We start from the raw sequence: 12,477 nt of genomic DNA on the forward strand, positions 1-12,477 counted from the left end.
CATACGTACTATATAGGAGACATTTAATCTGCAGATGATGGCAGAAAAAGAAAACATTACCAGGAGCCAAAGAAACTTATCACCCGGCAAAAATAACACACCGTGACTAACACGAGCCTTTCTCCCTCAGACTGTGACACAGGAAGAGAGAAGAAGACAGTGAGGCAGGCAATAGAAAGAGAGGAGGAGAGATGAGAGGGACAGAAGCTCTGCTGCAGAACACACCTCATCTCCTCTTTAGCTACAGGGAGAGAAAGAGAGAGAGAGAGAGAGAGAGAGAGATTCAGTCGGTGCCAATTTTCTCTTCAGCTCCAGTGACAGAGAGGGAGAGCTGGGGAAGTGATATTTCAGGAATTTTAAGAGATCCTCAGACGTGTTATTGCACATTAATCATCTGCAAAAAATACTGACAACAAATGAAGAAGGCAAGAAATGAAAGAGAGAGAAGTAGTCGGCCCTTCTGCTGCGGTAAGAAAACTGGAAATATGTTGAATTTTCTAAGCAAACAGGACATTGCAGCACTCACACCGACATGCATTCAGTCATGCACATATGCAGCATCAGATGCATGTGCTCAGATAATGGGAGTAACAGCAGTATTGAGCAGGTATATATATGTGTGTGTGTGTGTGTGTGTGTTAGAAACTGAAAAGCTGTGGTATGTTTAGATAAAGGGGGGATAGAAATCTTAAGTGTATGCATATGGTACTGTATCTTGTCCCTTTTTTATTTTTTTGTTTTTTAAATGCTCGGCACCTCTGTCTCTGTCATACTATCCATCCCTTTCTCTGGCTCCCTATCCTCGCTCACTATTCCACCCTGTTGCAGTGTCTGCACAGCACAAACCTCCTGTGCAAGGGACTGTCTTATGTAGGCATATATTTCCACTCCATACCCATTTTATCCCTCCATCCATTAAGAAATGCCACCCTAAAGGGTTTTAATGTAAGCCATGAAAGGTGTTATTTGGTTCTCCTTTTACTGCTGGACTGAAAAAAGCAAGTCATCTCCATAGGGGTTCTGAAAACTTTCAGGATATTGAATCCCATTAGAGTTGAGTATCTGCTCGTTATTGCTCGTTTAATTTTGTCAGAATACTTTATATGCAAGCAATAAGAGTGAATTAGTGGAAAAAATAATCATGTGTAATTTTTCACATGCATTTTTTAAAGCTAATTTTATTTTCAAAAGTAGGCTAATGTTTGTCTTTCTAAAATGCAAAGCGTTGTATATATGGTGTTCTCCTTGTTCCACCTCACTCTATCATTGTTTGGGTTTGTGTTGCTCTCTTGTAGTATCTGTAAACTGTCAATTACACCTCTGTGATCATTAAAGAACTATGCAGGCTTGATTGCAAACAAGAACACTGATGAACTATTTACTGTGTGTGTTACCAAACTGACAACTTACAGACTAATTAAAATCTTTTACGAGCGTGGGTGTGCGTGGTGGACATTTTGTAGGTATGCCGAGGTAATGAGTGTGTGGGAGAGAGTATAGTGTACTCAACCAATTTATGTATGAGTTATTTATATGTTAGTAAAAGGATGACAAGGGAAAGAAACACGAGAAAGATTGATTTTATGAAGCACAGGAAATTAATAAAGAAAATTTGGAAGAATATATGTATCACATGAACAAGAGAGAACTAAAAGTTTACTTAAGTTCAAATACATGTCAAAATATTCATGGTCATGATTAATCTTTTTTACTTAAATCATCATACTTTTATTTAAGTAGAAGCTGTTTGCAAATTAAAAAAACATAGTGATGACAAAATGATAAAAGAAAAAAAGCAACTTTGTATAAGAAAAAATTATTTAAAATACATTGCAAATTAATCTGTGAAAACAAAATCACTTGAAATTAAATAAAATATGAAGAAAGACATTCATTTCTGCAGGTTTCATTGCACAATAAATGGATTTTCTGGGGTTAGTGGAAACACCTGAAATGTGCAAATCATTCCGACAAAGTGTATGAGGGGGTAAAAGACCAGCAAGGGCCTTATAAATAAATAAACCCAGTGTCTATGACGTCTTTTACGGAGGGAGGGATAGCCACCCAACCTCAGTGCATGAGTTATGATTATTACTAGTAATAAATCTTAGTACTGACTGATAAACAGAGTCCAAGACCTTAGAAGTCACCACTAAAGCTAGCACGTACAGTACAAAATGTCACACCAATCTAAAACTGATAAGAAAATTGCTTCAATAGGCGTCTTTCTACAAAGCAGAAGAAAACATGTTCCTACACAAAGAAACTGATTTCATGCCTCACTTTGGTCACCACTTCGGTCATATGATATGTAAAGGTCACCTTCTCCAAACTCCATGTACTCAGTGGTTCATTCACTATGTATGCCTCATCTAGCAGACATGATAAGAACATCATAAGTGGTATTTTTAGCTCTAGGGAAGAACATGAATTTAATTTTATCTGCATTGAGAAGTAATGTAGAATTACTCAGTGCAGTGCTAATCAGATAACTAATTATGATTAATCAGTGCTGAAGGGATTTAGCAGCTGAATGTACAGCATCCACTTTATCATAGAAGATAGTGTCATCAGCGTAAAGATACATATTACACTCAGTTACAGATATCATCTGCAAAAAGTGAACAAAACAGCTCCTAGAATTGATCCTTGTGGAACACCTTTGGCAATTTGCACAAACTCACATTGCTGTCTGTTCAAATGAAGCTCCGAAACCATGTGTGTGCAATTTCATCAAATCCACTATGATGAAGTGCTTTAAAAAGCAGCACATCATCAGCAATATCAGTCCTTCAAACCATCAGTAAAAAGAGCAGCATACTGTTACTTAAAGCCCTAATTATGTCATTTAAAATAACAATAGCTGAAGTAATAGTTATGTTACTTTCTCTAAACTTCAAATTAGTTGAAATAAATTGTTTAATTTGAATTTTGGCAGTAATTTTACTTTACAGGTTACATGTAGGCAATTGAGTGTTAAGGTCAGATCACAGGATACACTGAATGATTTAAAGACATGATCTGCTTTCATCCAATAAGGGGAGGAGTCATCTCAGCTTTTGCGTGAATATCAGCTTTTTTTTAAAGAACTATTCATCATTGTGTAGTCATAGCAACGTAATATCCTGACTCCTGTAAATATACATGCCACTTTTAATTGGCGTGTTATCAGTATGCATTATAAGGTTTCCACATGTATGTTCACGCCATTATTAGCCCCCTGTCCAACTTAAATTGATGCGTCAAATACAGCACACTAAGGGTTTGGGTTAGGTTTGAGCCGGATCCAGCCGGACTGGGATCCAGCACCTTCAACATCGGATCTGGAACCTATTCCGCTGCATCCAGCACCTCTATGAAAAACTAAATAGCCTAAATGATAAAAAAAAATTGTTTATTGTGATCTGTCGTGTTAATCTTTATTCCCTATCGAAGTTACCCAAAAATCTTGTGTTCAGATGCATTTTTAGGTAAATTGTAAGGAAAACACGGACGTAATGAGGACAGTCTAAAACACTTAATGTAAAAAAGCTTAACGCAGCTTAATGTCTGAAAACTGCGATCAGTCATCACCAAATTATGCATGGCCATCTCTTATCATGTCACCTCTGCAAAAATCAAAACAAAAACCCCAATATTATGGATGCTGTCCAAGTTAAGCCTTATTTTTCTGTTAATAAAACACTTTCCCTTCAGCACCCCACGTTTGAGTCTCGTCATTCACAATTTGTATACGACATAGACAGAGAGAGAGTCACACAGACAGACAATTTATTTAATAATTTTGGTGATGATTGATCACAGTTTTCAGGCATTAAACTACATTAAGCTTTTTTACTTTTTTGAGTCGCTGGATCCACCCCCCCTCTGCGTTCTGGCACCTCCCACTTTACAAATTAAGCACTGGGGTTAGGGCTATGTGAACTGGTGATCTTGGCGTAAATTGACAAGTGATTAAATGGCATTGAATAACACACGAAAGGTCAAAAATGCATACATATAGTACACCAAATGTCACAAGAACTGGCGTGACATACAATGTCATTCATGAGATCAATCTTGTCATAGTGTTAACTGTGGTGTGACCACTGTGAGCTGCCATTCCTTAACCCTAAATTTTATATATATAAAAAAAAAAAACAGAGTCAAGAGAAATCAGGGGAGTGATAATAACCACTAAGAGCAAAAATATTCTGTTTATCCACAGGGAAAAGACTGTGGAGAGTGGGGAGGAGACTGTTATGAAAGCCACTGAGTCATGCAGTTCTGTTTTACTCTCCTTTCTGAATTGTTCAAATTACAGTCCTAAATATACGCAGCACATAGTTCTGCTTTCATGAAACTGCCAAAAGCTTGGGCCTTTTGAGAGGCAAATGACAAAAACAGGGGACATCAAAATTAAATGATAAATCCATTATTGAGCAGGTTGCACTTGAAAAAGATGAGAGGGTGAAGATGAAAGTGAATGGCTGATGGAGGAGTAAGAGGAGTCCCAGGACGAGGGGGCTGCTTCTGCTTACTGTTACACCTCAGTGCACGAATAACATGCAAACACATTGACAGGCTAATTAGACAGTGTTGTTTAAATACTATTGCAGTTGCTTAGATTTTCTCCTAATAGCTGTCTTATTTAACGCTTGCTTCTTTACCTTGTTATTGAAATAAATGTGTTAGACCTCTCTCCTCCACTCTACCAGCCAGCTAACCTTGAACAGCTGTACAATAATTCTTGTTTAATGCGGAGGCGCTGATGAAGTCTTTATCAAACCAGCTGGCTGAATAGAAGGACTTATCGGAGAATGTTAAAACGGAAATTTAACAAAACAGATTTTTGATGGACAGCTGTGACATGAGCAGGAAAAGCACCTTTTCAGTTTTTGTTGAGGCCGAAATGTGCATTTTCTCATTTTGGTGTTAATCTACATTCTTATCAACTAAGACACAGACTGGGCCAAAACAAAATCCAAAGTAAACCTCAAAACACTGACACGGAGCGAGAACCGGAGAGTAGTTTCCATGGCAACTAGGCACTAAGCTTTGCATGACTTCTTGGTGTGTGTATGTGTGTGTGATTTGGTTTTTCCATCCCAGAGGGGTCTTTAAACTGACTGCACACAAACCCGTGAGGACCTCCTGTCACCATTTGGATGACAATCACTGGATTTTGAGGGATAAGAGTGAAAATTAGCTTTGTTTCAGTTGGGACACTAAGGTTAGGATAAGGGGATAGAAAATACTCTATGTGTGGAACTTCAAATTAAATCCATCTTTAATGCCTCTTACTTACTATCAAGCCATTGGATTAATTATTTTGTAAGTAATTATCTATCTTTTTAATTCTTTAATAAAGTCAAATAGCCCTGAAGAATGTTATTTTGCGGGTTCAAACATAGTCAGTAAGACCGCACTTCCTCTCTTCATGAAATCTTAAATACACAACGCAACTGCAAACTTAAGTAAACAATAACATAACAAAATACTAATTAGGACTTTGTTCACATTAAAGACCTCCCAACAACAGATTTGCCTCAAAGGGCTTCATAATCAGCATAAAAAAGGATAAATGCAGCCTCTGTTTGAGCAAGTAAAAACTCATCGAAAAGCAAAGCGTAAACGAGAGGAAAAAAACAGGAGAAACAACAGAGTAGGGATCCCTCTTCTAGGATACGCTTTGCAGTAGTAATTGTGTGTCCAGAAATGTGGACACATATCATCCACAGTAAAATGAAAAATGAGAATGTTTGTGAAGCGATGATGAGCAGCATTTAACACAGAGCCTGGACAAACAAGTGGCAAATAAAAGGAAAGCCAAGATGAAGTGGCTTAGTAAGATGTCGATCCACCATCACCAGCTTCATTGATTCTGCAGTTTGTGAGCTCTCCTGAAGGGATGACCGTCATTCAGGTATTCTGTCTGTGGCGATGATAGTGGTGTGGAGCAGTGTCCTACATGTTCTTCCAGTACGTGTACATTTAAGTTGAAACCTGGTGAAGGAAGTCATGCATTAACCCTTTATCAAATAACTATTTTTGGTCATTTCCACACACATTATAAGATGGTGACAGCAACGGTTATAGTGAGGACAGTGAGTCTCAGGTCCAGTGTGGTCTACAGGGTCTGTAAGGTCCATCTCTGCATGAACAGTGAGTGTACCTGCTTTGTTTGGTACCATGAAGTAGTGGTACTAACGTAAGGAATGATGTTCTGAGGCATAATGTGGATGTGGATAGGGGTCTGGATCAGCACTTATGTTGGTCTAATGTTCTAAAAGTGATGATCTAATCTTCTAAAACACATGTTCCTTTCACCTTGCATGTGTTTCTCTTGTATTTTTTGTATATACGCTTCTTGTTTTGTTTAGTTTTTTGCCACTTAAGGGTAAGGAACCAAATATGGTAACTTGTTTGACCTTGATTTTCTACATTAGAAAAATTTTTGAAATATTTCACAAAAGTAATGAAGTCTTATGTCCTCCAATAGCAGACGAAGGTTGAAATTTGGAATTTCAGAGTATTTCTATGAGTCCCCTAAAAAGAGTTAACCCACATGTGAAGAACATGGTGGATGACTCATCTGACCACTTCAGTTTCCTCCACATTTCTATCGAGCGGTGCTGATGTTTTTGCACCAGCGAGCTCTCAAATCTAAATTCAGTTTTGTAATGAGGAGTTAATGCACTGCAGCCCTACTATACCATCCCTCAGTATGAAACTGACGATGGGCTGCTCTCGCTGACAGTCTGATTACATCCTGCGCTGATATTCTCAGTCACCTGAGGAAAGCTGCTCTCCTGTGTTCCATTTCCATATCACACTAATGTAAAAGCATCACAGTAATCAAATGTGCACTGTCGACCACAATTCCTAAACCTATACATCGATGCCTTTCCTATAGATTTAAATGCAGATTTGACTTTAGTAGTTGAGCAGTCTTTGTGCCTGGTGCTGCTTCCATCCATGTCCTAACAATGAACCCTCTTTCAAAGTCACTTAAATCTCCTCCTTTTGCCATCTTGGTCCAAAATCAGAACAAGTGGACCTGCTCAGCATATTGAAACATGCCACAGAACATTAAGTGCTCATGTCTGTGTGGAAGCATCTGCATTTGTTAAGTTTCTCCACTCTATTGGTTAGATTTTTTCCTTTAATTCGATGCTTGTATTTACAGGTAATTCCAATTTCTAACATCTATGGCATAGATCACATTTCTTTCTATCAAAAACATATAATCACTGACTAAAATGTAAGCCACACTGGTATATAATGTATGGAGGGTTAGGACTGCAACTAATATGTTTTCAATTCATCAGTAAATTTTGCAAATATTTTCCCCAAAACTCGGTATGTACAGAGATGTTTAATTTTCTGTTGCAGACACAGGCAAAAAACAGAACATATTCACTGGTCTCAGAATTAAGACATTAAACATTAATTTAATAAAAAAATTAATTACTGATTATCAAAATAGTTTTCAATTAACTTAATAGTCTGCAACTAATCAATCTGTTAATCACTGCTGCTCTAGTTAAAAGCAAGAGATTTTTTTTACCATCATATTCATTTTTCTGTGAATAATCTGATTTACATACAAAAGACTTTCTTGATAAAGCTGGTGCAAATGGAAATTCAACATTTGAATGGAAGTAATAGAGCAAGTAATAACATGTAAGATGCTGCACATAGTTTCAAAAAACAGTACTCTGTGAACATCACACTCCCCTGATTTTTAAGTCTATCGCCAAGAGCAGGTTAATGTTTGTTTGTCTAACACATACAGAACTCCCTGCAGGATTTTTGCACTATTTGTCCTCTAATTACTGGGCATGTCTTGTTGCTGTCAATATATGATCTGTTAATTATTGAGAAGCATTGTACAGGTTACTCTGGATAAAAGCCACTGCCAAATGCTGTAAATGTAAATACTTACTGAACTGTGAGTGTGTCTCTGTGTGTATTCATATTCACACAAAGTTTTCCATTATGGCCTTAAGTACAGAAAGCTGAGAGTAAAAAAAAAAAAAAAAAAAAGATCCTTGGGGTCTTTTTAACTGTTACATAATAAATAGCATTTGTGAGAAGCTCTGCTCTACAAACGGGTTCGGAATGTGAAGTACTAGCATTAAAAATTTACATTATACACGATTTTATCACCCCCTCATCGTTACCTATTCTGCTCTAAGCTCAAAGAAACACTACAGATTGTAGTAGCGTTCCCTCGCTATTCCATATTTTCATTTTCCCCCTCTTCTGCTTACCATGTTTATCTTCATTTCTTCGTTATTATTGTGTCTCAGTCACAATATGCTGCTACAGTCAGACTTCCCTCCTCTTCAGTGTTTTTTTTTTCATTCATATTCATTTTCTTGCATCTTTCTACACAGCAGTTCTGCCTTCATGAATCTGCATAATACACCCTTGAAACCTCCATGTGACCTTGTTAAAGCATCTATGGTAAAATCTGACTCAATGCTAAAGTCATAGGTTTTGGACTTGGTTCATAATGATTATTTTTTGTAAATTAGGGTATACTTTATTTAATGCTTTGCCCTCTTTCTCCTTTTCTTGTGTTTGTGATAGAACAGTGAGCTGCCACACCACAAAGCATGAGTTCTTCAGCTTTGGCTCTGACATGAGACTGATGGAGTGAAAACAAAGGCCATCATCGAGCAGCAGCCAGTGTTCACATCCAGTTCAAAGTTACTCATAAAACACTCTGTATGTGCAGTACACAGGAAAGATTCACCACTCAAACTAAAATGCAAGCAGGTTTTGATACTTAAAATTTTAGGAATGATGAAAACAAACCACCTGGACTTCACATCACATGACTTCGTTTAAGTCTTTTTGAGATTTCCGCACCTTGTCTTAAGCAGCTCCAGTGACCTGTGAGGATTATGAGGCCAACTTCAGTGCTTCTCCATTCCCAGTATCTCTTGTGTGTGTTTGTCTGTGTTTGTGTGCCTCTTGTGGTGGGGTCGCTTCCTCACTCGCTACCATGGCACGTCTCCTGCCCGGTGCGCTGTGTTTGTCAGATAAAGCCATGGTTCTCCTCTGATTCTGTGTACCATGAAGCTCCCACTGTGGACTGCAATGACCTGCTGTTAACCAAGCTTCCCTCGCCCATACCACTAAACACACACACCCTGCGTCTGCAGAGTAACCTCCTGTCAGATCTGGACACAACAGCGCTACACCGACTCCCCAACCTCACTGATCTTGACCTTTCACAGAATCGTTTCAGTCGTGTTAGGGCAATAACTCAGAGCTCCCCCCTGCCTTCTCTGCTGTCCTTGCACCTGGAGGAAAATCATCTCAGTCACCTCCCAGAGGCCTCCTTCTCCTCACTGCTGGCTTTACAGGAACTCTTTCTCAGTCACAACAATTTACACTCAATAGCACCTGGGGCTTTCACCGGCCTGGACTCCCTGCTGCGTTTGCATATCAACAACAACAGGCTTACCACTGTAGATCCTCGGTGGTTCAGCACTTTGCCACGCTTAGAAGTTCTTATGCTTGGGGGAAACCCTGTAGAGGCCTTGCCTGAGCGGGGTTTCCTAGCCTTAAAATCTTTGCGGAGTCTTGTCCTTGGTGGCATGGGTTTGAGAGGATTGGCTGAAAATGCACTGGAGGGGTTGCAGGACCTGGAGAGCCTTTCCTTCTATGACAACCAACTCACTAAGGTCCCCACTCAGGCCCTGCGTAGAGTGCCAGGACTGAAATTCCTTGATCTCAACAAGAACCGCATCAAACTGATCCAAACCGGAGACTTCAGAGATATGGTCCACCTAAAGGAGCTGGGCCTGAACAACATGGATGAGTTGGTGTCCATAGAGAGAGCTGCACTGGAGAATCTCCCAGAACTCACCAAGCTGGAGATCACCAACAACCCCCGTCTGTCCTACATACATCCACAAGCATTTCTCCAGTTGAGCAGACTGGAGAGTCTAATGCTTAACTCCAACTCGCTCAGTGCTCTGCACCAACATATCATGCTCTCTCTGCCAAATCTGCAGGAGGTAAGCTTGCATTCCAACCCACTCCGTTGTGACTGCCTCTTTCACTGGGCAGCAGAGGAGTCCCATCACCCCCACATTGACAAAGATGCACAAGCAGATTCGCAGTCTGTTCGGGTGGTTCGTTTTATTCAACCCCAGGCTACGCTGTGCTCTGAACCCCCAGAACTGAGAGCTCGCAGGGTGAGAGAGGTATCCTCCAGGGAGATGTCAGCATCCTGCCTCCCCATGATCCCCACCAACTCCCTCCCCTCCTATGTAGGTGTGAGAGAAGGTAGCAAACTAGTTTTGCACTGCAGAGCTCTTGCAGATCCACAGCCTGAACTTTACTGGGTGATCCCCTCTGGGCTGCGACTGGGTCCTGCACCAAGGAATGCATCCAGTTCACGTGCACCTTGTCGCAGTTTGAAAGGATTCAATCACACATCCACCTCAAGCATCCCTCACAGCCAGAATAAAGGCAATACACCTTGCAACCCTTCTAAACACTACCAACTATTGCCTGAGGGAACTCTAGAGATCAGCAAAGTCACCTCCAGCGAGGCAGGGTTGTATACATGTATCGCTGAGAATGCCCTCGGCGCAGATACACGCAGCGTCACTGTGGGTGTGCATGGTAGAGAAAAGAAACGAAAGAAAGCAACGGAAGCCAGTCTGAAAGGATATCCATTATTCAGAGCAGACGCGAGGTTGGAGTTGAGGGAAGTTGGAGAGCATTACGCTATCCTGTCCTGGCAGACCGGGCGCAACCTCCCCTCAACTCGCCTGTCTTGGCAAGCCATATATTCCAGCGCTCACACACCGACCTACACCACACGCATCCTGGCTGGGACGCAGAGCTTCAACCTAACCCACTTGCAAGCAGAGACGTTTTACAGAGTGTGTCTACATTTAGGGATTAGTGAGGGCACCAAGCATATCAGCAGGAGATCAAGAGAGAGCAGGAAGCCTCGATGTGTTTCATTTCAGACAAAGGAAGCACCTGAGCCACAGTCCAGCCTGCAGCTAAGCCCAGAGCTGACCTCCACAGTATTCGCATATATGCTTTTTGCAGTCATTATGCTTGTGCTGACCGTCTACTGTGACCCCGAGAAGGATCCAGGAAAGCACCACACCACCCTGCTCCAGGAAGTCAAAAGTAACAAAGCTCTGACCATCAATGAAAAGACTGAGGGGAGCAATGAGAGCCAGTCAAAGCAGAAAGACAAACTGCTCTTATATCAGAACTGCTGAGATTGTGTTTGCACACATGCATACAGGAATTCCAGATGCACACACACACACACACACACACACACACACATACATAAACATACAAAATGTCAAAAATACAGTCTGTGAATTACAACTAGAAAAGAGGAGTCTTAGATCAGACCATTGGTGTAGAAAGAGATTTGTATTTATTTTATATACCATATAAAGTATATATTGTTTCTGTGTTAAGATGTATTGTTAAGAATGCCTAAACCCTAAGCAGGGAAATAAAAATGGACAATCAAACTCCTGCAGCAGAGCGAGTGACCACAGGAGAAACAAATGAGTCTGAGCTGCAGATGACTCACTGAACTGAAACTGAAGAAAACCTGATTTAATCAAAGGACAGATATTTACAGAGGACAGCAGCTCAGACCTCCAGGGTATTTGTCATGTTTCCTGTCTGTATGTTTCCACAGGTCGGACCACACTTTATCCAGCCAGATGAAATTCTGTGTTGAGACTGATACTGAATGAAATTCCTGCTTACTTGGGCTCTGTATCTCAAAGTGATTGATGTAAACAACCCTTTTGCTTAGCTTTCAGCACCATGGACTGCAGTACATTTTACAGTACGCATATAATCATCCAGAATCCCCACAGAACAATCCCATCTCTTTAAGCATAAAAGTGATTGTGTTAAATTCTATTTTGAACTATTATATAATTAAAACTTTTTAATTTACTTGATTGTACTGTTTATTTCTGTTGTTTTCTTCACAAACCTCTACAGGGGACCAAAGCAGTAAGCAGCAAGCGAAGACAGACTAAACTCTCTATGAAAATCACATTCATTAATGACTTCTCTGCAGTGGCCGGCACTGGCTCTACAGTGGGGTTGGGTGTGATAATAACTCACGACTTCTGACTCCTACTCAGTAAACACAAGTCGCAATGTATCTTCCGCTCAGTGCGACCTGGAAGTGAGAGGAGGCTTCTGCAAATGAAGAGACAGATGTACACTGGGTTAACTTTGTGTTTCTGTAATACTCACTAATTCATATTCTAAGAAGTAACTTGTACTGCATAGTGCATTTATCCTCGAAAGGGTGATCAAGACAGTGTCAATAGTCTTACACGCCTGACACGATTCAGGGATCAACTACAATAAATCACCTGCATTATTTTAAGTTAGAAATGTTTCCAGAAATTAGCTTAGACACTATTGATTTGTGTAGTGTGTGTATGTATGCCGCTCAATCAAACTGTC

General features: G+C 40.2%; 1 protein-coding gene across 5 annotated transcripts; it reads left to right on the forward strand.

Moving 5' to 3' along the window:
* Positions 1–201: 201 nt before the first annotated feature.
* lrrn2 (leucine rich repeat neuronal 2) lies at positions 202–12,238 on the forward strand. Of its 5 annotated transcripts, none has more exons than XM_030135264.1 (3): positions 202–468; positions 8,382–8,451; positions 8,578–12,238. In XM_030135264.1, exon 3 carries the CDS (start codon positions 8,895–8,897, stop codon positions 11,244–11,246), a length of 2,352 nt encoding a protein of 783 aa, XP_029991124.1. In that variant the 5' UTR covers positions 202–468; positions 8,382–8,451; positions 8,578–8,894; the 3' UTR covers positions 11,247–12,238. The 5 variants fall into 5 exon arrangements, with proteins under 5 accessions (XP_029991124.1, XP_029991126.1, XP_029991127.1 ...); XM_030135266.1 differs by having other exon boundaries at positions 8,583–12,238; XM_030135267.1 differs by having other exon boundaries at positions 8,385–8,451; positions 8,583–12,238.
* Positions 12,239–12,477: the final 239 nt, after the last annotated feature.

Source organism: Sphaeramia orbicularis, chromosome 5 (genome assembly GCF_902148855.1).
Source record: "Sphaeramia orbicularis chromosome 5, fSphaOr1.1, whole genome shotgun sequence".
In the NCBI taxonomy this organism is placed as follows: Eukaryota; Metazoa; Chordata; class Actinopteri; order Kurtiformes; family Apogonidae; genus Sphaeramia; species Sphaeramia orbicularis.